General features: G+C 51.4%; 7 protein-coding genes across 7 annotated transcripts; 3 read left to right on the forward strand and 4 right to left on the reverse strand.

The window, feature by feature from the left end:
• Window positions 1-967: 967 nt before the first annotated feature.
• V8C40DRAFT_93543 (uncharacterized protein) lies at window positions 968-1,796 on the reverse strand. The gene has a single exon (XM_083223633.1). It carries the CDS (start codon window positions 1,679-1,681, stop codon window positions 1,052-1,054), a length of 630 nt encoding a protein of 209 aa, XP_083077713.1. The 5' UTR covers window positions 1,682-1,796; the 3' UTR covers window positions 968-1,051.
• Window positions 1,797-3,812: 2,016 nt separating this feature from the next.
• Window positions 3,813-4,277, forward strand: V8C40DRAFT_232557 (uncharacterized protein). The gene has a single exon (XM_083213164.1). The coding sequence runs from the start codon at window positions 3,834-3,836 to the stop codon at window positions 4,155-4,157; it is 324 nt and encodes a 107-aa protein (XP_083077714.1). The 5' UTR covers window positions 3,813-3,833; the 3' UTR covers window positions 4,158-4,277.
• Window positions 4,278-8,369: 4,092 nt separating this feature from the next.
• V8C40DRAFT_232565 (FMN adenylyltransferase) lies at window positions 8,370-10,205 on the forward strand. Its single transcript, XM_083213165.1, has 5 exons — window positions 8,370-8,846; window positions 8,945-8,985; window positions 9,085-9,486; window positions 9,558-9,616; window positions 9,679-10,205. The coding sequence occupies exons 1-5, from the start codon at window positions 8,566-8,568 to the stop codon at window positions 9,811-9,813; spliced, it is 918 nt and encodes a 305-aa protein (XP_083077715.1). The 5' UTR covers window positions 8,370-8,565; the 3' UTR covers window positions 9,814-10,205.
• A 1,316-nt stretch (window positions 10,206-11,521) lies between these two features.
• On the forward strand, window positions 11,522-12,007 carry V8C40DRAFT_261393 (uncharacterized protein; the record flags this gene model as incomplete). Its single annotated transcript, XM_083219260.1, has 2 exons — window positions 11,522-11,551; window positions 11,606-12,007. The coding sequence occupies 2 exons, from the start codon at window positions 11,522-11,524 to the stop codon at window positions 12,005-12,007; spliced, it is 432 nt and encodes a 143-aa protein (XP_083077716.1).
• A 1,508-nt stretch (window positions 12,008-13,515) lies between these two features.
• On the reverse strand, window positions 13,516-15,954 carry V8C40DRAFT_232570 (chromatin remodelling complex Rsc7/Swp82 subunit-domain-containing protein). The gene is made up of 2 exons (XM_083213166.1): window positions 14,390-15,954; window positions 13,516-14,328 (listed from the first exon to the last, which is right to left on the reverse strand). Exons 1-2 carry the CDS (start codon window positions 15,481-15,483, stop codon window positions 13,851-13,853), a joined length of 1,572 nt encoding a protein of 523 aa, XP_083077717.1. The 5' UTR covers window positions 15,484-15,954; the 3' UTR covers window positions 13,516-13,850.
• A 519-nt stretch (window positions 15,955-16,473) lies between these two features.
• V8C40DRAFT_272431 (uncharacterized protein) lies at window positions 16,474-22,997 on the reverse strand (the record flags this gene model as incomplete). The annotated part of the gene is made up of 2 exons (XM_083220357.1): window positions 16,474-16,741; window positions 16,807-22,997. 2 exons carry the CDS (start codon window positions 22,995-22,997, stop codon window positions 16,474-16,476), a joined length of 6,459 nt encoding a protein of 2,152 aa, XP_083077718.1.
• Window positions 22,998-23,359: 362 nt separating this feature from the next.
• On the reverse strand, window positions 23,360-24,301 carry V8C40DRAFT_93621 (cytochrome b-c1 complex subunit 9; the record flags this gene model as incomplete). The annotated part of the gene is made up of 5 exons (XM_083223634.1): window positions 23,360-23,843; window positions 23,900-23,948; window positions 24,015-24,080; window positions 24,144-24,174; window positions 24,235-24,301. Coding segments are annotated over 5 exons (270 nt in total), but the record flags the coding sequence as incomplete, so codon positions are not given.
• Between the last annotated feature and the right edge of the window lie 250 nt (window positions 24,302-24,551).

Here is a 24,551-nt window from a genome sequence, read left to right on the forward strand (position 1 = left end):
CGGTGGGACAGTGGGTAGCAGAGCAGTAGGCACTAGGTGGTAGGCACTATGGGCTAGGCGGGAGGTACCAAGGCGGTGGTGGACACCATGCAGGCGGCGAGGTACCTGGGCCAGTGTTTTTTTCCAGTTTTTCTCTCACCTGCCAATCCGCCCAAGGTTCTTTACCGCATTGTACGAGTGCCTGTAGTACCTAGACCTGTCTCGTGGTACGGTACGGGTACTTGGGCGCGGTACCTAACTTGGGCTGTGGCAGGGGTCCTCTGACTTGTGGGCGGCACTCCGGTACGAGTACGTCGACTTGTCTCGTCTGGTTCTTTTTTCTTTTTTTCCTCTTCTTTTTTTTTTGCCCCGGATGGGTGGGGCCAGCAACAGCCACTGACGGGACAACTAGGAGCCTAGCGGAATGGGGGTCGCAGTGCAGGCGCCAGAAAGCCCGCCAAAGCCAAGTACCGCCACACCGCAGAGAGGCTGGGACGGTACTTGGCCGGCTATACTTCTCCATACTCTGCTGCGTCAAATGGGGATAGCGCGGCTCTGGATAATTTTGCGAACAAGGGACGCCAGAGCAAATGTGAGTCGCCTGATTGGCCCAGGGCTGCTCCGCAAATACATCAGCGTGCCTCGCCTCCTCCAAGGTCAGGTACGTACTCGCACCTCGCACTTCGTACTTCAATTCTCACTCATTCAAGCACGCACCCTGCAACTTGCACCCCCCCATGACTGGCTTGGAGGTACGAGTAACTCCGTACCTGTGCTCGTACACAGGATGGATGGCTGGGGAGGCTTGGAGGTTTTACTCGTACGTGCCAGGCGCTGGGAGGGCCTTTGGTGCCTCCTGAAGCCTTTCCACAGTGGACTGCTTCCGGTGCACGAGGGGCGTTAACGCAGTTGCCACTTCGATGCCTGCCTGTCCGGGACTGTTGGGACCGCGACTTGATGGGAGGAGAAGTGGCACGATGTTTTTTTAGAAATTTTCTGCTTCTTTCTTTCCACGACAGCTGTCCTCTGCTAGTACGGAGTACTCGTAGTAGTTTTTTTTTTTTTTCTGCCCCTATTCACCACCAAGGCTAGAGGTGAATGGGTCCCGTCCGAAGTGCAATTTTGCAAACAAAGAACCACTGTTTGAGCTACTCTGTTCAATGCTACGACAAGTGGTGAGGGTACGAGTGCGATACACAATGACCGTCCGTGCCAGCTGTGGTGACTGCAAATTGCAGATGCTCGCTCGCCCTTGTGGCCGGAATGACGACTCACATGCAGGCACCTTTGGCGACTGGTCGTCTGATGGGATGTGACGCAAAGCAAAATTGAAGGGGTGGCCGGAACGGGCGAGCCAGGCGTGCCTCCAACACGTCTCCAGCATCGTCTCCAGGCCGTCGTCACTGAACTGCACATTCTTGTCAAAAGGGAATGGGCTGGGTCCACCAGTCCGCCAAGTCCCTGGCACGGGGCCATGCCCGTTCTCGAACGAGGTATATCTGCGAGTCACGGAGCGAACCCGGTTAGGCGCCATGCTTTTTCTCCTGGTGCTTGTGCAGAGGCATTGGTAATAGCGCCAGCAAATGTTCGTCGTGGATAAGGTCCAGAGACCCTGTCTGCACTGCATGCTGAAGTGGGAATCGGCGCCGGCGCGGCGTCTTGTGAGAAATGCTGGTTCTGGTCTCATCGACGCTTCATCCATCACCTTCTCGTGGCGGTGCTTGTTCAAGTTGAGCCCTGATCGACAAGCCCTCGCACGTTGAACGGAGCTGTCGGATCCCTTGGGTGGCCCGGACGGTAGGCATCTCTTGCAGAAGAAAACTGCTTGCTGCGTACCAATACGAGGGCGCTCTGTGGTCCGCACGGCTCGGAACACTCGTCTTGTAGAATGCCATTACTAAGGAATCGGAGTTGAGGGACCCAGCAGAGCGCATGGCGTTGCTGACCTTCTACTCGCAGCATAGAGCAGGACAGAAAGGACCAAGGTCGAGGCCATCAACATCGCTGCCACCGAGCACGACACTGCCATCGTGGGCTGCCACTACCAGAGGTAGTCTGATGAGCGACCACAACCCAGCCAAGCCATCAACCGCCTAGATTGTCCGGTTCCTGCCACACTCTTTTCTGCCGGCCTGCTTGTTTCCCTTGCTCTGGATCAATCAGCGGTGCATAGACAAGGGGTCTCTGCATCTACATGCGTCCTAACCTACGTGAGGTCTAGTGCTCGTAGCGCTCACAAGGAACGTACGGTGCACGCTTGCTCCCCAGTCTTTAACCTGCCCGTACACCGGTCAGTCTACTCAACATTAGCCACGAAAAAAAAAAAAAAAAAAAAAATCTCCGTCACGGCTTGGGCGATGGGGAATGCGGAGAGAAATCCCTCAGGTGTCCACCAAAAGCGACAAGTCTGCAAGTCTACAGGTCTACAAGTGGACAAGTCAACAAGCGGCCGATGAGTCTTGCTAACGCCCAGGGCAAGCACCCTGCGAGGACACAACTCGACTTACACGTACGAGCTGGTACAGTACGGAGTACTCACACGCACAAGCAGGCGGTGCCTTTGCAGGATTACAGGCACTGCAAGGCCTATCAATGCTCTGAGACGGTGGGCCTTATGCAGCCAAAAGACCAGTGGCAAGGCGATTTCTGTCCTTTCTGCATCGCCTGTGCTATCCCGTCAATCATAATCGAGATGCCCATCATGCTGTGACTCAACTGGACAGCTGCTCTCGTCCTGACAGCGAAAGAGAGGCTGTCGAGATGATGAATTTGCAGCAGACGCGCGACTCGCGCCTTGGCTCCCCCAGTTTTCACGGCCGACCGCCGGAGGAAGCGAAGGAGAATCTCGGCCGGCTAATTCTGAATCTCTCCAAATTTCTTTTCCCTCAGCGACTACTGGCAACAAGCATAGCCGACCCTTGGGATGCAAGCCTCGTTATTTTTCTGCTACTAGCTCGTTAGCACGTATGCATGTGCGACCCCGTACGAAGAAATCTGTTTCTTTCAGAACACATGACGACAGAACTAGCCCACCGCACCATCCGGAATGAGCCGTCTCGAGCGAACAATTGCTCCTGTGAGAGGCTGGTGGTATTATGCAGCCCGCAAAACCCGCAGCCACGGCCCCCAGAGGCAGCGTTTACATGTACGAGGATGAGTTTCCCAAATAACCAGCCCCTGTTTGCCGCCCATGTGCTGGAGTGGTCCCACCCACGATTTGATGGGCCTGAAGGACCTGAAGGAGGGATGTGCCGGAGTGGCTGCAAGGCATGGACCTGAATTATCCTGTGCTTCTCGGTGTATTATTCCACCTTCTTTTGCGTTTGTGTGCATGACGCCGCACTGAATACCACAGGTATGAGAAATGAAAATGAAACGCGGCCCGGGATCAACAAGTCCAGACCCGGCCCCTGTTCTGAAGTCCTGGCGGCACACGTACCCAGAGCTTGGGTTCATGTTGCTCCCAGGAGAGAGACATACCAAGCATGGAGATTACTCCAATTTTAGACGGGCTCCACGGCCTGTCGCTGTTTAGCTACGAGACTCGGACGACTAGCACAAGTCTGTAGTGCTAGCTCTAGCTCCTGCCCGGCGTCAGTGCGCAGCAGAGGATCGGAAATGCGCTGACAGCGTCTCAGAATCAGAATCAGCCAGCACTTGGGCCGAGGGAAGATCTGCTACCTGGCCTGGGCTGACATCAACGAGCCTGGCCTGGCCTGGTCAGCGCGTTCGTTTCCAGTAGCTCGCCAAGTTTCCTATTTTCCCTCGCTAACAACCACGCCAGCCGAGCGATAAGAATAGGAGATCATGGGAAGCGGGAGCAGAAGCAGGGAGGACGCGATTTAGCTCGCTCCATGCACCAAGTACTGCCGCTCGGGACCAGCCCCTGTGATGCCACTGGTCGCCTCGAAATGAAGGTTGAATTTCGATACGTCCAGCCGGTTTCAGCCTTTCCCAACGCCTCGACACCTTTTGCTTTTTCCCTCGCCTTGTGCGGGCAACAGTTGATCCAGAAGCGCTGGGCTGGGCTGGGAGGTCCAATCAGCACTCCGGGATTGGCGTTGGCGATTCTGCAGGTCGACGACTACAGGGCACTACCAAACGACCCTGAACCCGTAGGCTCTCCGGACTCCGTGCCAGAACTCGTACTTGGACCTGGCGGTCAAGGCGCTACATAAACGCCCTGGCGTTTTACAGGTGGCTAGGTCAGGTACCTTGTGAGTCTATCCATGGAATATCGACTGCTGGAGTACTGGTAGCACGGCTTGCAGCCTTGTAGGTACCTGCTTCGATCTAATGAATGTCGGTCTTTGTTTTGGGTCAGTTACAGCCATTAGCGCAGACGAGACAGGATGTCTGCCCAACCTGCTTTTGTTGCCATTCCCGAGCCATGCAGCGAGTGGCATGCAAGCCGATGGTTGGGCATAAAAAATGGCCTGCACATCATCACACGCCGCCCTGCCAATCTGCCTCAACAGTTCGTACCAATGTGTCTGGGTGGAGCTCTTGTGCGCGCGCGTATGTACATCGTACATTCTCGTACATCCGAGACTCGCTGGAGTGTACATTGGCTGTACAGCAAAGTGAGTACATTGACCACGGGCCTGGTTTTGGTTGCTCACACTCACACTCACACTCAATCATACCCAGACACGGGCCATGTCTCCCGCATTGCTACTCGCTGCCTCGAACTGCTGCTCATCCCGGACTGTAATAAAGTCCGCTAAGGGGGGGACCATACGCCAAGCCTAATTCGATTTGATGCTAATGACGATGACGATCATTCCCCATGGGTGCTCTACACCCTCAGCCTCAGCTTCAGGGTCTTTGTCGTACCAAAAATACCTACAGGAACTCATGCTTGTCCAGTGACCGCAGCTGGCCGGCCGTAGCAGCAGCGCTCACTCAGGCGTGGCTGGCTTACACGTACTGCCTGCTCGATCACGCGTCGTCCCAGCCAGGCTGCTACCACAGTTCCAATGTTGTTAGGTAAACAAGCAGCCATGTGCAATACTCCAACCATTCCCCCATCGTTAAGTGGAAGCCTCGGGGCCAGGCTTTCAAGATTCAAGGTTTGTTTGGAATATCGCTCCCGATCTTGTCTGCCTAGGCTGCTCGGCCGGCCTCCGCGGGACTTGGCTAGAGTTTCTTTCCCAAAGCCAAGTTTCCGGAGCGTTGATCTTGTTTGCGGAAGGCTCCGGATGGGTACACCGTACGCGTAGAGTGGCTCTGCCTAAGAATAGGTCGACGTAATTCTTACCGTAGCACTACGGTGGTGGTGTCTCGATTGTTCCAAGCCAAACAACAAAGAAGACGATTCGGAACTACGATATTCCATCGGCATCGCCTACTACGGTGATGAAGTGCACGCACATGCACGTATACGTTGTGGGAGGCCGTGTGTGGTGAATCCTGTTTGCTACCCTGGATGGCTCCGAATAGAGCGTCAATCGGAGCCCTCTGGAGCCTAGAGGACGCACATCTGCTCGATCGACCTGCATTTGTGCATAATTGATGCACCAAGCCTACGTGTTGATGAGTAGACGATCGTTAGTGGCCAGCATCTGACCAAGACACTGTACATCGAGACATGCATCGCCGTGGTATCTGCAAGTCTACGATGTGCAAGGATGTATCCATCTCAACACCTACATCGCCACCACTGCGTCAGCCGGCAGACGGTTGACTGACCACGCAACAAAGGAGTCACATTTCCAAGCAGATGGAAAAATCCAAGCGTGACGATCACGGTGTGGTCAGCTTCTATGTGAACACAAGAGCGAGTCATCACCAGTCACGATCAGGTTTGCAAAACGCCACGCTCAGGCAGTCAGTCCTTTCAGAAAACTCGATGACCGGTTCATCGGAGGACCAAGTACCGGCGCCGCAAGGATTGTGTCGGCCGCCCTTGCTGCTCGGGAAGGCCTACGAGCAGCTGCGCGTCGGTGGCCTGGAGGGTGCGAGCTGTGATTTGGCGCCACAGCCCAAGAGACTCGCCCCTATGAACGCCCAAGGATGCCGTCTGCTTGTAATGGCTGGCTAGCTGATGGCTGACAAGATGAATGGAAGCGTGCGAGAGGCTTGGCCCCGAAAGCAAGTTGGTCACGCCTGTGGGAGGGTCCCCACCTCCGGCCTCCGGGGGTATCCGCCGAGGGAGCCGATCTGCTTGGTCCAAAGAGTCGATTGCGCCGGCGGCAAAAAAAAAAAAGAGAAGAACAAAGCAAGATATTAGTTCGTCAGCACGGGGAGTAACAACAGGGAGCTGGGCCCGGTGTTTCTCTCGTCTTTCTCAGTCTTTTCCCTTCTTTTGCACTGTGGAGACAGGGCGGTGAAGGGGCTCTGCATGAAAGGTACATTACATACACTACAAAGTCATCAAAAAACTTGTTCCTGGTGAGGGGGAGGGTTGGAGGGGTAAAAATCAAGCGGGTAAAGCTCGTTCGATGCGTGGCTTGCCGACTCGGCGACTCTCGACTCTGACGAGAGAAGTGTGAAGTGTCTTGCACCATGATAGCATTACCTACGGGGCTGGATCACTATTACTGCTGCTGCTGGAGGAGAGACGAGACAAGAAGGACAAAGAAAGACGTCTCCGTGTCGTACAAGTGAAGAAGCTTCGAGACAAAGGATTTCAAGGTTCAGTCAAGCCGCCACCTAGCAGCCGGCAGAAACCACTGAGCCTCGGTCCTTTGGCTTGTCCCCCGATCTCGTTCCTGTACGAGGCAACCTTGAAACGCGCAACTTGGGAAGAATGAAGCGGCAGGCTTCCCCTCGTCAGCGTGGGGGCCTTGGACCAATGCCTTGGAGAGACAGAGTGTGCTTTGCAAGAAGAGGGGCTGCGTGATTTCCACGATGAAGCAACGGCTGCATGGATCTATCGACAGGTCAACCCGGAGCTTTTTGTGGAGTTTTCGCTATTATGTATTACTATTTTTTCTTATTTTTCTTTTCTTTTTTCGCTTCCCCTCTTGCGCCTGAGGAGTCTCCTGCAAGTCACTGCAGGCTTATCACAAATGCGCATTAACCCACAGCTGCAGTAGCAGACCATTGGCTGCTTGGGACCCCGTTGGGCTCCTCAGAGGCAGAAACGTGGGCGACTCAACCCGGCGCCGCTAAGACGGGGCCGGCACGAGGAAAAAGAAAAAATGACAAGTGAGAAAAAAAAAAGAAAGAGATGAAGAAATAACGGAATGTAAAGGAAGATGTTTTACACATTCCGCAGCTAGAAAGTCCGCTAAGCGCGGATGCTGCATGACGGACGCATGCTGCGAATATTCGGGGACGACGGGCGGTTTGCCTACCCCGGAGCTGTTTTTGATGTTTTGGCGGATGGAGAGACCATACAGAAACGGGAAGAGGTTTGTAAGCATCTGATGAATCTGGTGAATCTTGATGAGCGGTGTTCACGTGCGACGACTGGAACTCTTATACCCGGTGATGCCTCGTTGTTCATGTCCAGTCTATTATGCGGAGATGTGCTTCGTTATTAGCTTGCCCAAAGGAAAAGACATATCTCGAGTGTGTGCTTGAAGGAAGTGAACGATGCTCTTGCATGAGCCCTATGCAATTGTGTCGACGATACGATGAGGATATCTTTGCCTTGGTTTACAGACAAAGGTGATGATGCCAGAGATTGAAGCTGAAGTCAAGGTTGGAGTCTGGCTCAAATTCAGTTGCGTCCCAACCCAGCCCGAGCAAGTCAGGCTGTTGTTCTATGCATGACGCTACAAAGCAGAACGAACAGATTATTTGTTACGTAGGCCCAATCGAAGAAGCGTGCCCTCAAAAAAGGCATTCCAGTTGAGAAGCGATGCCGTCAGAGGGATTGGGCGTCTTCCGCTGCCGACGAGGCTATCCCGGAGTTGTCGATGCCCGAGATCCCTGCGCCGGCCCGCGCTCGATTTTTGTTCGGTAACACGGCATGTTTTATCGGACAAGAGGGGACAATGTCCGGACGCAAAGCTGAATGTTATTGAAGCTTTGCCTATTGACTGGAGATGAAGTCAAGGGCATCAATAGTGTAGTATTGTTAACAGTAGCATTTGTTGCTGATATCATTTCTACAACCTCTCGCTATGGCATATATCAAGGATGAAGGATGAAGGATGACACGGACATGTTGGGATTCCAGGCCTGAATGGATTCCGCCGCCAACACACAGATAACGGCGCTCAATCCGCCATCTGAGGAATGTAAAAGAGAGCCCAAAACGAGCCCAAACAGAAATTAAAAATAAGAGGCGGCAAATAAAATGGAAGCACCGTAGAAGCTTCTGCCAAATCGTAGCGACGGCCGGTGAAGTCGAGCATTTGCCAGCGTCTAAGTGGGCGCAGAGCCAAAAGGGCCTTAAAGCTGCCCCCGCCAATCCGGTCGGGGCTCGGCATGTGCAAGTGCCAGTGCATGCTGACATCAACTTGTTTGCTTTACGTCGGCAATTAAGCAACCAGAAAGTGTCAACATATCTTACCCTCGGACCCGCGCAGCCCGAGGCATCGCAGGGAACATTAACATTTATCTGGGTTGCTTCTCCCGCCCGGCTTCTGTGTTTTTGGATTTTGATACTCCCGTCTTTCGCTCACGCCGACAATGACGATATCTGTATCTGTTTCTCTACCCGAATCACGAATGCACGCTGTCCCCGTTCCCTTGATTGCCGCAAAGGCCATGGCCACGATCAACGTCAACGGCCACGCCAACCAGCCCGGCCGGAACCTGGCCCACGGCTCGCTGTACGAGGCATGCGTCGCCATGAGGGAAAAGGTCGATTCTTTCCTGGCCGAGGAGCTGGAGACGCCGCTGCTGCGGAGGGCGCAGGAGCAGGTGCGCATTTCGGTGCGGGTGGTGGAGGAGGCGCTGGAGCGGTATCGGTATGTTTTTGACTGAACTGCATTCACGATGGGATGGATGCATGTGATATCTGGGGTTGATTGGGACTGGACTGACACTGGCACTGGTGCGACTACAGACCGGACGAGATTTCCATATCATACAATGGTGGTAAAGATTGTACGTAGAGACGAATTGCATTGGCTGCCTGCCGAGGCTCTCGCTGGGGTATGCTATGTTGTGTTTTTGACTGACTGCTAACCATCCATGCGCAAATAGGTCTCGTCATGCTCATCGTCCTCCTCGCCTGCTACGCGCGACGATACTCACCCCCCAAGTCCGCCCTCGCCGGCGCAAACGTTCCCAACGGCCCTGCCAACAACCTGCCGCCTTTCCCCGAGAAGCTGCACGCCGTCTACATTGTTTCCGCGGACCCCTTTGCAGAGGTGGACGACTTTGTCGAGTCGAGCAGCGCAGATTATCACCTGGACATTGCCCGCTTTACGCTGCCGATGAAGAAGGGCCTGGAGGTGTTCAAGGCGGAGAACCCCAGCATTCGGGCGATTTTCGTGGGGACCCGGCGGACGGATCCGCATGGCGAGAAGCTGAAGCATTTCGACCCGACGGATGCGGGATGGCCTGATTTTATGCGGATACATCCTGTGATTGATTGGCATTATAGTGAGTTGCTTGATTTTGTGCAGAATGCGCAAAGATGTATAGACGTGTGTGCTAACGAGATTTCTCAATAGCTGAGATTTGGGCGTTTACTCGGCATTTGGATATCCCATACTGCTCCCTATACGATCAGGTATGCTGGTTTCCTCTTAGCTGTGCTTTTCAATGGATAGACAAAGCTGACATATTTGACAGGGATACACGAGTCTGGGCGGAAGAGGTGATACCCTACCGAATCCTAAACTGAAGAAACAGGGCAACGACAAAGAGTTCCGACCGGCATACGAATTGGTAGAGGACGATGAAGAAAGACTTGGTCGATTCAAGTAATGTGGACAAGTCAATGCTATCATAGTGGCTTTGTATGCCACTGGAAAAGAACAGTGCTTTCTTTTTCTTTTGTTTTCGACTTGTCAAGGAGCAAGCTGGGTTGGAAATTTTCATATCAAGAAACATACAAGCAAGATCTGAGCAAAAAGCAAGAATTTGCGAGACATCGATTAATGGGGCTTTAAGAGCATGGGCTTTTGGTGTACGGCGTCGACGGGTTCAGCAGTGGCCCGTCCAATTGGTGGTTTTCTTCTTCATCTTTTTTTCTTACTCACATTGGATTCTCAAACTATTACAGGTAGTTGGCATATAAACAAAATACTTTCAGTGGGACTGTTGCAGTGGATAGTGTATAGTCCCGCGAGATATAAATAAAAGGCTATGAGGATAACACGTGTGTCCCCTGCTTCTGTGATGTATGGGGTATGGGGTATGGGGTATGGCGTGTACCGACTTGCGTAGGAATGTGAACAGAGGCTTGCATCGGCAGAGATGGAGAGGTTGGAATGATTTTTGACCTGAGCATCGAGATTTGTTTGTTCGGCTTAAGCCGGATTGGACCAAGCCGAGCCGACGAAGAGACGGGATGGAAATGCAACAATGGATGGATATGGCTGGCTCCTTGGCTGGCTGCATAAATCTACCAATGGAGATGAGAGACGGGAGCATGATGAGGGGACCCCTCTTCTTGTGCAATGGAGGGGTTGGTGGTGTAGGACAAGATGTGTTTTAGAATGGCATTGGTATTGGTAGCATGAGAGTGAGGCCATCACATGTCATTTGGGGGATTTCAGGAGTTTGTATGGAATGCAGACAGAGAGAGGGAAGCAGTTTTGAGCTGAATGACACGAGGAAGAGTACATATGTAACTGGCGTGAGTTTACGTGATTATTGGGAATGGTGATGCTTCGGGTTTTCCATGTAGGCAATTCATTTTATGGCTTTATTCATACAATTTGAATATACAGGTAGTATACATTACTTTTAAGGAATGCCTATCCAGCACCCTATTCTGTTGTTCAGTATCTCGTATCGCAGATAATACAGAGTAGTAGATAACTATACTTATAGTAGTAAATACGTAGTAGATATCCTAAAAAACTAGGTATTATATCGAATCGAACCAATAAAATCGTGAGATGTTCCCCCATCTCATCCATCATGTCAAAACGCCCGTGGCTCTGTCACGACAGAGCAAACAAAACTTCTCCCAAGACAAACTCTCACCTCTTCAAATAGGATCTCGAAAGATTATCCCAAATAAGATGACATGTTGTGTTGATCTTTCTCCTTTTTAGAACACGAATTTATCTCTACTTCCTCATTTGCCGTGGCTCAGTGCTTGATAATATGTGCCTTCTGTATATTCTGCACTCTTTGGGAATAGCATCACGCCCGCTTCGGCAGCTGAAATGCATCATCTCAGCTACCACGAAGCACCCCTTGGCAGCTGAGATGTGTATCACAATGACCAATGAGTAGCTTCAATACAATTCTCTTTCATCTGTATCTTTACCTTTTGTAGCTTCTGATGGTTGTTGAGTTAGAATCATGGATTACACGATGCTCTTATTGAGTGCATCTTGCCTTAGAACAACTATATAAGTGCCAGTTGTATCGCCGTTTTAACAACATCTCCCATCATCACTGGCATCTTTACTTCTCTTATAAATCTCTACAAGAAACAAACAACAAGAAAACCGCAACAATGTCTGCCGCAACAGCAGCTGTTCCCCCCGTAAGTTCCCTTCTTACACTCCTCAGCACCAACAACCACTAACACGCAGATCAGAAGCCCCAGTACATCGGCTTCATCAACACCGCCGACGTCGACAACGTCCTTTCCGCCCTCGGCAAAAGCAACACCTTCCTCACCGAGCTCGGCCACTGGAAAGAAGAAGCCCTCAGCCGCACCCGCGCCGGCACCGTCTGGAGCCTCGACGCCTTCATCACGCTCGCCTCCCGCGCCACGGACATCCTCGGCCGCCACGGCCTGCGCTTTAACCCGGACTTTACCATGTTTGATGTTGGCAAGCAAAAGGACGCGGTTAAGGACCTGCCGGACGATCAGGTTCTTGGCGTGGTGCCGTTGTTTGGCTTCTACTTTTTTGATAAGGAGAATACGCGGAGCTGGGCGTATAATGCCATGGTCATTTATCAGACGCACTTGCTGTGCCAGTTTGTTGGCGTGTGATTTATAAATTACTAAGACATCTATCAAATTTATTACATTTATTGCATTTATTGCATGCAGATTAATGAAGAACGTTACATAAAACACATGTATACCCATCCCATGCACGCGGATGACAGCTCAAACCATCTCGTCCCGGCATCTCACGAACACCTCGGACAAAATATCTTCGACACACACCCCGTCATCTCCTCTCTTCCAAATATCTCTCTTCCTTTATTACTTATTTCCACCTCCCACATTAGCCTCATATCATTGAACCCCTCCAGCCATCTAGACCCTTCTTATGACGTCCATCTGCATGTTCAATGCATCCCCATCATGCTAGTCATATCCCTCACACCCAGGCTAAAACAACAAACCACAATATCCATATTCCCGCATGAGTGTAGTCTACCAACTCCGCCAGGCGGAGGTTAGAAAAAATGAGACTGCAAAATGAACAAGTGCATACATTCAGCAATATAAGCACCCAATCAGCTCATCAAGTGGTGCTTTTGTAGGCGTTCCCCTACCTTCCACCAGCACTTTAATTTTACTATCCAGCATGCCGAGTCGCATAGAAATAATACTATATACTAGATAAATATAATTATAGTAGTAGATACTAGAAATATATAGCTATAGTAGTAGCTACTAAAGAAATATAGATATAATAGCAGCTACTAGAGAAATATAGATATGGTAGTAGTTACTAGGGAAATGTAGATGTAGTATCAGACACTTGAAGAACAGGCGTATAATTCAACGGTTTCGGGGGTTTTGTTCTCCCCTTGTCCGTTTCTTCACTAAATTTTCTTCTTTACGCCCGCCGGATTCTATAACAAAGGGTCCTTCAAGTCCCCTCTTTGCATGGGGGAGGAACCCCTCCATCTGAAAGGGCACCATATGCACACTAACGCACGAGCATGATCAAGTGCAAGCATCTGCAGGCAAATGTAAGGAGAGTAGCATTTCGAGGAGGGGAAACGCGATGCATGACATGACAGCTGCTAGATTAATCCCGCAGAAATTGGGTTGCAGGGGGGAAGTGATGAGTAAAAAGAAAGAAACAAAGAAAGAAGCCGAAGGTGGATATTTTGTTGGGAGAAAGCATCGTGATGTCCGTTGCAACTTAACAAAGATCCCTGCTGGAAGACTCGGCACATCACGGAGCGTCTCTATTCGATTCGACATGAGCCGAACACGACAGCAAGGAAGATAGATCCATCTCAAGCCCGCAATCCTACACAAGAGGTCTTGTCCAATCGTCCATTCTCTGCATCACGAATACGCAAGCCGTTGCATCCCGCATTCACATCACCTCCTCGCCAACTCATCGCCATTGGCCACATCATCTCCAATCAGCCGCTCTCTCATGCAATGCAAGCGCAAGGCAAAATGCAAGGCCTCAGCCCGGCAACTTCCCTTTTACCACATCTTGCTGCCGGCGGCTGGCTGAACAGGATCCCAGTGTAACCTCAATCTTACTAGCTGATCTGAGACAATCACCGCTCAAACCTACAACCTGGAGACGAAAAATACGTAAAGTCTCATTATTTTTTGTATTAATACTAAGTCATTGAGTTTGCGATCCTGCATCCCCTCAGCTAGATGAGATATCCTAGGGCGGGTGAAATCTCTAGACTAAAATCACCACCTTCTTCTTGGTAGTACTCCCAACGCCATCTGTTGCATCCGGCCATCCATTCCTTCTTGATAAGCAGTAAAAGAGAAAAAGGGCCAAAAATGAGACGCCCATTTACAAAATCAAACCTCGGAGACACCTTCATGCCATGTCTTTCTTCTCTTCGTAGTTGTCCATGACATAGGTAAGCTCTTCAAGCATAACCTATCCTCCATCTTACCCGGTCATGTTGTATGGAACAATGGCCTTGTCGATTACGGGGTCCTTTCGTGCCATGTGTGTAGCCTCAGAGCCCCAGCGTGACCTCCAGCCCTCCTCTCTCTGCACCGCCTTGTTGAATGCCTCTCGGCATTCTGGGGGTAGCAGATCCCTAATCTCATCCGACACGGCGCTCAGTCCATTAAACTGCGAGACAAAGTCTGCCGGATCCGACGTTTCGACTGCTGCCAGAGCTCCTCCAGCCGGTGGTGTCTCAAAGTAGGTATCAATGATGGAAAAGTTTCTGCTCATCTTGAGGGGAACAGGAGGGAACATGGCATGGCCTCTGGTGGCTTCTTCGTCTTGTGGCGCTACTTGCTCGATACGCGCAAGCGTTGGCTGCATCGAAGCCGGATACTGCATGATATTTGTGTGAATATCATAGACGCCGGCGTTGTTCAGCTTTCTGATGGCATTGATGCCTGCGTTGAATGCACTATAATCAAGTGTTAGACAGCGTTTCTGTTAGAGTGCGTCAGGGGCCATCATTCACGTACCTTGCCTCTCGAGCATGCTCCAGCATCCAGTTTGTGTCGTTGACGTTGACCTTGCGCTTTTTGGACTCGACCTTGCCAGTGGGCACCGGCACCGAAGGCGCATTGGTGTGGTATACGGCACTGGCGCCGTGCCATGCAACGTACTGGTTCTTGTTGTATGGCTCTCCCACCACGAAATGATCGTCAGGGTCGGCCAGCTGCCCCTCGACGGCACCCTCTTCGCGAGCCAGTGTGACGGCGTAGTCGTCGATGATGCGTTTACCTCCCACGACAATCCTGGATCCAAATTCCCGAAACACCGACCGAGCCGTGACAATTCCTATTGACCGGCCCTTGTACGAGTGGGGGATGATGTCTCGCTCAATCATGTCGCGCTTCTCCTCGTCGTCCACAATGATCTTGTAAAGCTTGCGGTGCTTCGTGAAGAAGAGGTAGCTGTCCCTGAAGCCAACACATCGAGCCGGCTCAGTTGACAACATGTACAATCGATTGCCTCGGCCAAGCACCTTGAACGTTCGGCACCTGTAGTCGCGCCCATCCAGCAGATTGCCCATCTTGTCAACCTTGGTCTCGCCTTCAGGGTCCTCAGGGAGGACGCATTCATCGTCGACAATGTCGGCCACGGTGCCCTCAGCATCAATCACTTGCTCCATCTTGGGCGCCGCAGGGCCTCCCTTGCGGCCGCCTCGCCCTCTCCATCCTCCGCGACCTCTTCGGCGTGGCGTATCAGCCTCCTCTTTGGTGACAGTGACCATGTTGTCCCAGTCCGGCGGCCTGTTCTTGGGGGGCCGTCCCAGTCGCTTTCGACGGATTACGGGCTGTGGAGGCGGCGTTGGCTCCTTTGCGGATGCCTCTGATTCGTCCTCTTCGTCGCCATCGTCGTTATTATCCGCGGCCTCTGCATCGTCATCTCCGGATTCCTCTTCCCTGGCCTCGTTCTCATCGACGTCCTCGTCCTTTTCGTCGGCAGAAGCATTCGCGCCCGCGTCTGCCTCGGCATCGGGCATAGGCTCATCTTCGATATCGGCATAGCCCTTGGGCGTGCTTCCTGCGCGGCGGGTTAGCTTGACTCGAATCCGCTGCCGGCTCCCCATGATGGTCCTCGTCGTCGAGCGAACAAAGGTGGGATCTAGCAAGATGCGATTCCGACCGGACAGGAAGAAAAAAGAAAAGAAAAAAAGAATTCAGCTGTAAATCATGCGCAAGATACAACCAGACAACAACATCCACATAAAACCAACACCCAGGGCCCGTCGTCGAAGCAATCCCTCACAGGCTCTTGTTAAGAAAAAAGAGAAAAAACGTACCAAGAGCAGCAGCAGCCTTTTTGGCCGCCGCGCGACCTGATCTCCGGCTAGGCATCGTCCCTGCCCCCGCAAGCTCTTTCTCTTGCTCTTGCTCTCGTTGCTGCAGAGTAAAATAGAAAACCGACGCACAAGGATTTGAATCGTGCGGAATTGTCGCAGCAGGAAAGGGCAAACGTTGAAGCTGTCAGAAAACAAATGCGAAAGCCTCGCGGGCGAACCAACCAGCGCCTCTCGTTTGCCTTCCCTTGTATCGCCTTTTCGCGGCGCGTTGCTTCTTAGCTCTTGGGCGCCATTGACCCGATTGGCTGGCCGGTTTCTAATACAGTGAGTAATCTCATAAGAACACTGTATATTCACACTGTATTTACATGGCTGGTAACTTATAACAGTAAAACACTCGCTACACGGGACAAGATTTATTGACGCTCGATTGATGCTCATAGTGATTGCAATGACAGATATTCTTTCCTTACGTCCATAAATGTAATCAATTCACTGAGAATTGCACCCAAGGAATTGAAGAAAAGCTCGTTTGAATGCTTCGAATCGTACATAATTCAACCCTATAATAATACTCAGCCAATTCCTACATACACTGAAAAACCCAAACGTTTCCTTCTATCAATTTGTATAAGCACATATAGAAACATTCGATTTCACCCCATACGCCAACAATGTACCATCTTGATACAGCCTCAACTGAATCGAGGCAACAAACATTCCCTCCACATTTCATTACACTTGTCCCCTCTCAGTTTGCGATTCCAACAGTCAGTCTCACAAGGTGTCCCAGCCGCCATTGTTAATCTCTGCTTCCAACTTTCGGCTGATCAGACTGGGAACTCCATGCTTGAGAACCGTGTTTCTGATCATGGTATCGTATCTCTTCTGATTCAAGAACAATTGACGGCCGTGGCGTAGCTGTGGATCCGTCTCGCCATACTTGTCAATGTACGGTGCAGGCGTGAACGACCCCGACTTGTGGAATAGATAGACCGTGGAACACTTGCGTACGTTTAAGAACACTCCGATATTTCTCTGACATCTGGAATAAAAGTTAGTCATTGAAGTCCTTGTCAATTAGAAAAAGAGGCAAGGAAAGAATTATACCTTCGCATATGTTGCTGGGCACCGCCAATCTTGGAACCATCCGTATCAGGCTTCTGACAGCATGTGCCCTGGCTGCAGAGCAACTCTCCACAGAAGAGGCAAATGATCGGGTCTGTGAGGTCTTTGCCCGTCGTTGGGCACCTTCTTCTTGTTGCTTCCTCGATCAACGTGTCGAATGTTCGTGGAAGCCCAATTAGCTCGAAAATGCCTGGATGACTGACTACCGCTGAGGGGATCGAGGTAGGATAACCTTTAGTCCAGAGCACTTGGTGCTTCACCCAACCTGTGACCAACCCCGGGGTAGTGCTGGGCCATCCACACGTCGTCGAATCGACCGTCATGACTGCGCACATTTCATCAAACGTCGGCAGCCGCAGCGCCTCCGTGAGGCGGTCCAGTTCATCAGCGCCGGCATCAGACGAGACGTGACTGTTAAAGTCTACACCGTACTTGACATGGAGGAATATCGCGCACTTCCGCAAAAACACCGATGCATACTTCTTCACAAACGAATACCATCCCTCCAAGGTGTCAACTCCTGGCTGCTGGAAACCTCGGTTTTCTCCCAACTCTGGAGCCATGGCATCGATGCCAGCCATTGCCTGGAATTCCACGCTAAGTTTGCTCAGGGCCAAGGCAAAATCGGCAAAGTTGTTCATGGCTGGATCTTGAGTCTGCCGGCTTGCCAACGTACCAAACCACAAGCCCACAGGCATGTTGCGGCCCATGTGGAAGACCACCTTTACAATCTCAGCCAAGTAGCAGAGTCTGACAACATGCATGATGTCGACCTTTCCGGCCGGGACCAATGCGTAGCTGCATTCTACCAAGAAGATGAAGGGGTCCGTCGTCAGCAGCGGGGGGTAGCTATACAGACGGCGACGTGCATCGCCAGCCTCCGCTCCAAAATGCTGCGCCATGAACAGCTGACCGTGCTGCTGCTCAGCATCTGCAATGAACTCGCTTTCTATTCGACCTCCGGGATGCGGGTTTCGGCCTCCTATCTTAATGTATGCCGAGGTTGTTTCCGCAAGAATTCGCAGATGAGCTATTACCTGCTCTGGGATCTTCTCAATCAAGGTCATTCCTGGCTGAGCTTCAATTCCACGCTGCTGGATTTCCACCTCGGAAATCGAGAATCCAACAACTTGAACCAGTGTATCACTTGCGTGGAGTTCATCGCCTGCTTGCATCTTATCTACTGGGTATCGAGTGTCTAGCTTATTGACAACCAACGTATCCCTCAGTCGATGGTAGGCGGATAAGAGCTCGGAGAATAGCTGGCTGTTACCAGCGCCAGGTGGTTGATTGGCGCCTGCTTCCGATGTCTCGGCGGCCGCGGCCGCGGCTGAAGAGCTACCTGGTGCTCCCAGCGTCGCTGATGATCGTGCATCTAGTTCATCTTTGACCCATATCGGCTCCAGGCGAGGTTTTGATGGCGTCAGCGTTTGTAGCAGGCTTCCGGGGAGGCTTGGCGTGTCAATATCGGGTAGCTTTGAATCATCTACTTCACGAGCCTTGCTACCGCCGAATGGGTAGGATGATATTTGCTTGTCTAGGAAGTCCTCAAAGCTCTCTTCTGCTTGGAGATTTCCAGGGTATGACTCCTCTAATCCTTTCCAGACGATAGGAACAAAAGCATTACCTAGGGCCTTGCAAAGGGGGCACACAAACTCGTTTCGAAGAATGTTCTCGGGATGGTGCCGCGCGATCTGGTGGGTATGTCGACGATTGGTTGCCTCGTAGTACTGCTCAAAGCAACGATAATGCATCATGTGCCCACAGCTGCTGGCCACTGGTCCGGCTCGAGAAAGTGAGGCGTCGAATCCCCTACCAATGGTCTGCCGTTCGGCGAGGAATGTCTCTCCATGGGAATTCAACTTTTCCACCATCTTTCTGTTTTCTTGAGCTATACCAAAGGGGCGAATGTCCTCCGCTGACCTGTCGAGATTACATGGAGTCTGTGAAGCTTCCCGGACGAGATCGGGGTCCTGGAAATCCGTTTGACGAAGGATGAGACTCTCATTCAGGAGGGCAAAAGTACCATACAGACGTCGGTCGTCAGCCTCCTCCTGACACAGGATGCAAGTCCCCGTCGGGTATTTCCAGTTGTGCTTGCGGTCCTCGGCTTGTTCCATGTCCTCTTCGTCGTCCTCATCGAGATCCGATCCCCAGTCAATGGATCCTTGGTTCTCCAAGAAGCTCTTTTGTTGCTGCTGAAACTGTGCCATAACCTTTGCCTGGCGATTCATTGCCGCTTGCTTTCTTCTTTCGCGCTCTTCGTCGGCAGATATGTTTGCCGGAGACGCGGTGCTGATGCGATCTACGGGTAGCCCAAGCTTTACAAACTCTGCATTAAACGCCCCTGGTCGTTTCTGCTTAAGGCGCTTGAGAACGAGGGAAATTTTGGGATGTACTGCTTTGAAGTCTTCATTGGTGGATAGCATATCCAAGAGCGAAACAATGGTCCTGGCGTTACTTGCGTCAGGCATGAAGTTGCTTCGGGCGACTCTTGTGAGTGCCGTGTGGACAAATGATTTGGGGGGTTTCCCCGAAGCATCAACCTCAGCGCTGTCATCTTCCATGGTGGCGAGCAAAACGAGATGAAGCACAACCTGCAAAAATGTTTCAATCCTAGTGCTGGGCACAAGCGGTGTAAACTTGTGCGCGCTTAGAGCGTACAACAATGAGTAGTAAATGACCTGTGCAAAAACACCCGTGCTGGTGAACTCTGCGAGATGTTGGAATAGACCAGACGGTATCGGTCGAAGCTTAGGTTCAAATACGATTTCTTCCACAGTCTTGCCCGTCTTCTTGGCCATCTTTTTGCGGTAAGCAAGTTCAGACTCCTCGCGCTGATTCTTGTTATAGTGCGCGATGTAGGGGTCGATTTCTTCAATGAACTCTTGTCGGAGTTCAAAAGTGCCCACATCAGATACGCCTTCCGGTGGCTTGAAAGTGGCCATTTCATCCAAGACTTGTTGGAACTCTTCTGACTCTTGGTATTTTTCTGGAAGCTTCTGACAAATCTCGTTAAATGACAGTGGCTTGAGACACAAGACGTGAATGATGTCCCGGCGCATGGCCAGCAGACGAGAATTTGGTTCATCCTCTGGAGCAATCAAGCAAGTGCGGTCGCTCAGGAGAACAATGAGAAGATGAATCATATCCTCAACAACATCGAGGTGTTGAGTATCATCTTGAGCTTCTGATAGAACTTCGAAAATACCCTTTACCCAATTTTCCATTCCGAATCGGTCAATAATGGATGCCAAGACGCGAGAGGGATCACAAACTACCATGGCCGTTTGCAAGAGGAAAATGTCTCGGTGGTGACAAACATCTCTCTGCCCGACACCGCGGTATGTACTGGCCTGATGACGAAGACTAATGCCATTTCGAACCCACATATTCGCCTTAATCTGGGCCAACCAAGCACAGACTCGGAGGGGGTAATCAAATACGGCCATTAAATAGTCCTCCGGGCTGTACTCCTTCTTGGGAATCTGCAAAGGCCCTATTGTCATGAGCCTTGGCTTCGACTTGAGCTCTTGCCTGGTGAAACTCAAGAGAGAGCGCATTTTTGATGCCGGAAGAGACCTTCCACACTCGATCAGCCAAGACAAGGTGTAATGCAGCCCGTGGTGGAAGCTGATGGCATCTTTCTCGACGACGAATTTGACAACATCATACGATTTGCCTTCCACATCGAACTCCAAGTCACTCATCGTCTTGAATTTTACTTCGTCCTTGATTTCTGCTTGTTTGAACCTGAGTCGATCCGCACCAACGGAGTTGAACGTGGCAGCTTTGGCGGCCAGGCGGATGGCGTTCATGAGATTGCGTATCTCGTTGGGCGGGCAATTTCGAAACGCCTCAGCCAAGTTCCTCGCTTGCAAGTTGATCTGCCTGGTAACCAGAGAGGCCGTGATCCAAGAATCAGCTTCATACTCAACGTGCTCGACGACTGCGCGAACATTGGGTCCAATGCCTTGGTGAAGCTTCACCAAATCTAGGAATTGCATCAGGTATCTTGGTTCACTTCTGAGTCGCTCTTGAACATGCTGAGAGCTAAAGAGATATTTAAGATCTTGGTAGAAGTGATACATGCGCCTATTCGTGACGGATCCGCTATCGAAAGCAAGAACAGCAACAGGGGAGAGATCCCAAGGGTGACCAACTTGTCTGGTCGTCAAGAATGTAAACAGAATTGCCAGTAAGCTGGTTAAAAAGTTGCCTCTCTCCACTACTTCTGCAGTGATGGATGCCGTCGTCAGCATCTGAAGAGAGAGATTGATGATGGAATGATCTGGCTCCCTATCGCCAACGAGATACAGCTGGGCTAGGATGGTGTAGAGGCTAGCGAATCGAAGGGCCACAACTCGCTTGAATTCTGGAATCTGGACTACTGTAGAAATGTAGAGTGCACGGAGGTCATTTCTGGCCCTTTTCCACATTCGCAAGTCGAAAAGAAGCAGCCAGTCTAAGCGAACACGCTGGAAAACATCCTCCGCCGGCGGCACATTGCCCGATTGTGTATAGGCCGCCGGAGTCTCGAGCCAGTAGAGTCCAGGGTTTGGCAGTAGCTTTTCCATCTTGCCAGGTGTTTTGGGAATTTTCACATTCGCTTTGGAGTATATACTTTGAGAAATGAGAGGCTCCTGCATGTCAGAATCGGATGGCGTACTCTCGCGCTGCTGAGTAGTCTGAGTCGTTTGCTCCTGTGCCTGTTCGGCGGTAGGTGCAGGAACAGGTGGAGGTGGAGGCGGCGGAGGATATCCAGCTAGAGTGGCCTCGTCCTCTTCCAAAGCCTCGTTGGGCCTTAATGCCATGTCTAGTTCAGGAACATCTCCCTGTGCATCTACCATCATAACATCGTCGTCATCCGAGACCGAACGATTCTCATCGTCCTCATCATCTTCGTCATCATCCATATCGGCGTCGTCGTCGTCATCATCATCATCATCTCCGTCATCAGGATCCAATGTTAGGCCTTGGGCACCGGCCGCAGCTTGCAGAGCGAGAATAAACCGAGCGTTGACATTGTGCATCCTAGCTCTTGTCTCAAGGCGCTGGTCATCTGCTTCCTCGTCGTCGATAAGGCCCAGAGTATGGGTTGCGGCGCTTCCTTTCCTCCATGGCCTCATCAGCTCCTCGCATATGGTTCGTCGAAGGATGTGATTATCATGACCAACTGAGCAACCAGAGATATCACTTAACCACTCGATCAAAGTACCACACATCTGTTCACGAAACGTGTCTCTCGCTGATCGAATGGTGACTGTGACTCTGATAGACTCTAATGTCTTGGACATTTGTAGCAGCCGTTCGACATTGTCTGAAAATACCAAAAGGCTTCGCCCAACTGCGTCGGTTTCCCAGGCGTCATTATTGGCTTGTTTCCGAGTTTTCCTACAGGCTCTAGCTACCTGATCTCTAACTTCATCAACAGTGTGCTTCTCATCATTCCATAGCACTAGTGAAAAATCAGTGCAAGCCTGGGTATCGGAGCCATAATATGTTGATTTTAAACGAGATGCTTCTTCGTCCTTTAGGATTGAATCCTTGGTTTTTGTCTGACGTAGCTGCTCGGGCGAACAAGATATAACATCACAGATATAATCGAACGCTCTGCCAATCGTCATCTGTACGCCGTTGACAAGATCTTCAGGAAGCGAGGCAGGCTTTCCGGCACCGCTCGTGTGAGAACCAGAGGCCACATCAGAGTGGATGGTGCAAAACAGGGGCGTTTTCCAAGCTTCATCATCTCCGCAGTCGCAGCAGCCACTGTTTCCCACCGAGATCTGAATTCTCACCATGTGCCCCGTGTGATCTGTTGCATCAAAGCATCGGCTACACAGGCAGCATGTCTCGTCCGTCCCGCATGTCCTGCACATGTAGGATGCCTCGCCAGGCTTGAAGATGTGACCACATCGCTTCCCTCGAGCCGCCTCTGTGTATTCGGCACCTTCTACAGCACCCTGAGCATCGCCAAGCTTCAGACTGTCGGACGGTCTGCCTTCGGGGAACAGAAGGCGCATGTATTCATGGTTGCCGCCAGCCAACGACCAGAACAGACTTGTTAGGAGCTCTCGGGAAGCTTCCTCTGTATAGCGGTAGTCGAATCGCGCGGGCAGATCTGCCAGTAGCTGGCAGAGCTGCTGCTCTTGAGTAGATAAAGGGTTCTCCATTCTCATGAGCTCATGATGCAGCGTCGTTCTGCAACTGACCGAAGGCGTGTGCGCAATGCGGGAGGTGGGGGGTTCAGTTGGTGGTGTCAGCTCTAGAGGAAATGCTCGTTAGAATGACGAGATGGGCCGTAGCCGGAGCTGGAGCCGGCGCGGTAGAGACAGTACCTGTCAACAAGGAGAGCGTAGATGTTGCAGCGTCGTTGCTGTGGGTATGCGACTATGTTGGTATGATGTGTTGATTTGCTCTGGTTGAAAATGTAAATTTGTTTTGAGGCGGCGAATGTTATTTGCTGCCTATCTGCTAACCCGCTGTAGCTGCCTGTCAGGCGGTGCTAGAAGGTCTGGTAGCACCTAAAGCTGTCTGGGCGACCGCCACCAATTTTTAGAGAGTTCTTCCACCTTTGCCCCTCTGTGACAAAGTACTGGGTCAATACGTCAGTTGGCGCTGGAACAATGTTTCGAGTCCCGCCAAAGAAGTGGATGCATTAATCATACACAATTACTACAGAGAGCCACTGGAGAATCATTTCATAAATATGGTATGGGTCATGGGGGCTTCCCGAGTGCTTGTGCACAGGTGCAGAGATCGATAATGACATCGTATGACTGCCCGCGGATAAGTTGGTGCTAGCCGAGAGCAGAGGTATGATAGCCGTGATTCAGGCCAAAGGGAAAGAAAAAAGTTCAAGTTGTGAATCATTCTATTTCTCGTTGGTTTTGTACATTTTCCCCAGGCAGTCCCATGCCACACCCATTCTAGCCGTAGCAACCGGAATTTGCATGTTGATCTTACTCCTCGTCCTCGCCGCCCTCAATGTACTTGTGTCGGATGTCCTTCCATTGACGCTGGTCTCCTTGTTAGCTCTCGGCCTATTATTGCCTCTTTTCGACTCAACACTTACGCCTCGGTTGTTGCTGTCCCAGATGTTGTTCATGGTGGCATTGAAACCGCTGTTGCACCCTTGATTAGCCTTTTACTGCCCTGATGCTCGATCGAATGTGGTGGGTTCCTCATACATCTCCCAAGCGAAGCCGGCACCGAAAACGGCCGCAAGCATGGTGAAGTTCTTGCGGAACACGGTGCTGTAAGGTTATATGTTAGGACGCCGGAGTTACGTTCGTTGATTCGCTGTCGTTGCGACTTGCCTGTAGATAGACTGTGCGAGAGACTGCGCATGTGCGCGATTAGCTTGTGGTGCGACGGCGGAACGGATTGCGTCTTTTTGGTGCTTACCATGTTGACGTTGACGAGCAATTGAATGCTTCTGATGCAGTCGCGATTGCGTAGAGACCGAGGTGCTGTCGTTGGCGGGTTTTTGAAGAGGTTAGGAATGGCCTCAGAAGAAGTTCTGCTAGGGAAATCCGCGAGCGCAAGCAGAAAGTAAGCAACGCTGATTGGCCAGCGGCAACCTGGGATTCCGCTCCACAATTTCAACCCGGCGGCTCCCGCCTACAGCCTTAGCCAGTTCGTAGCATTTATTGACCACGAATCACTGAGTGTGAATTTTCTCGTTCTCTTGCATTTACCAGCTTTGATTTGCAAAATGGAATTTG

Source organism: Trichoderma camerunense, assembly GCF_050948025.1.
Source record: "Trichoderma camerunense strain CBS 138272 chromosome Unknown V8C40scaffold_2, whole genome shotgun sequence".
Lineage (NCBI taxonomy): Eukaryota > Fungi > Ascomycota > Sordariomycetes > Hypocreales > Hypocreaceae > Trichoderma > Trichoderma camerunense.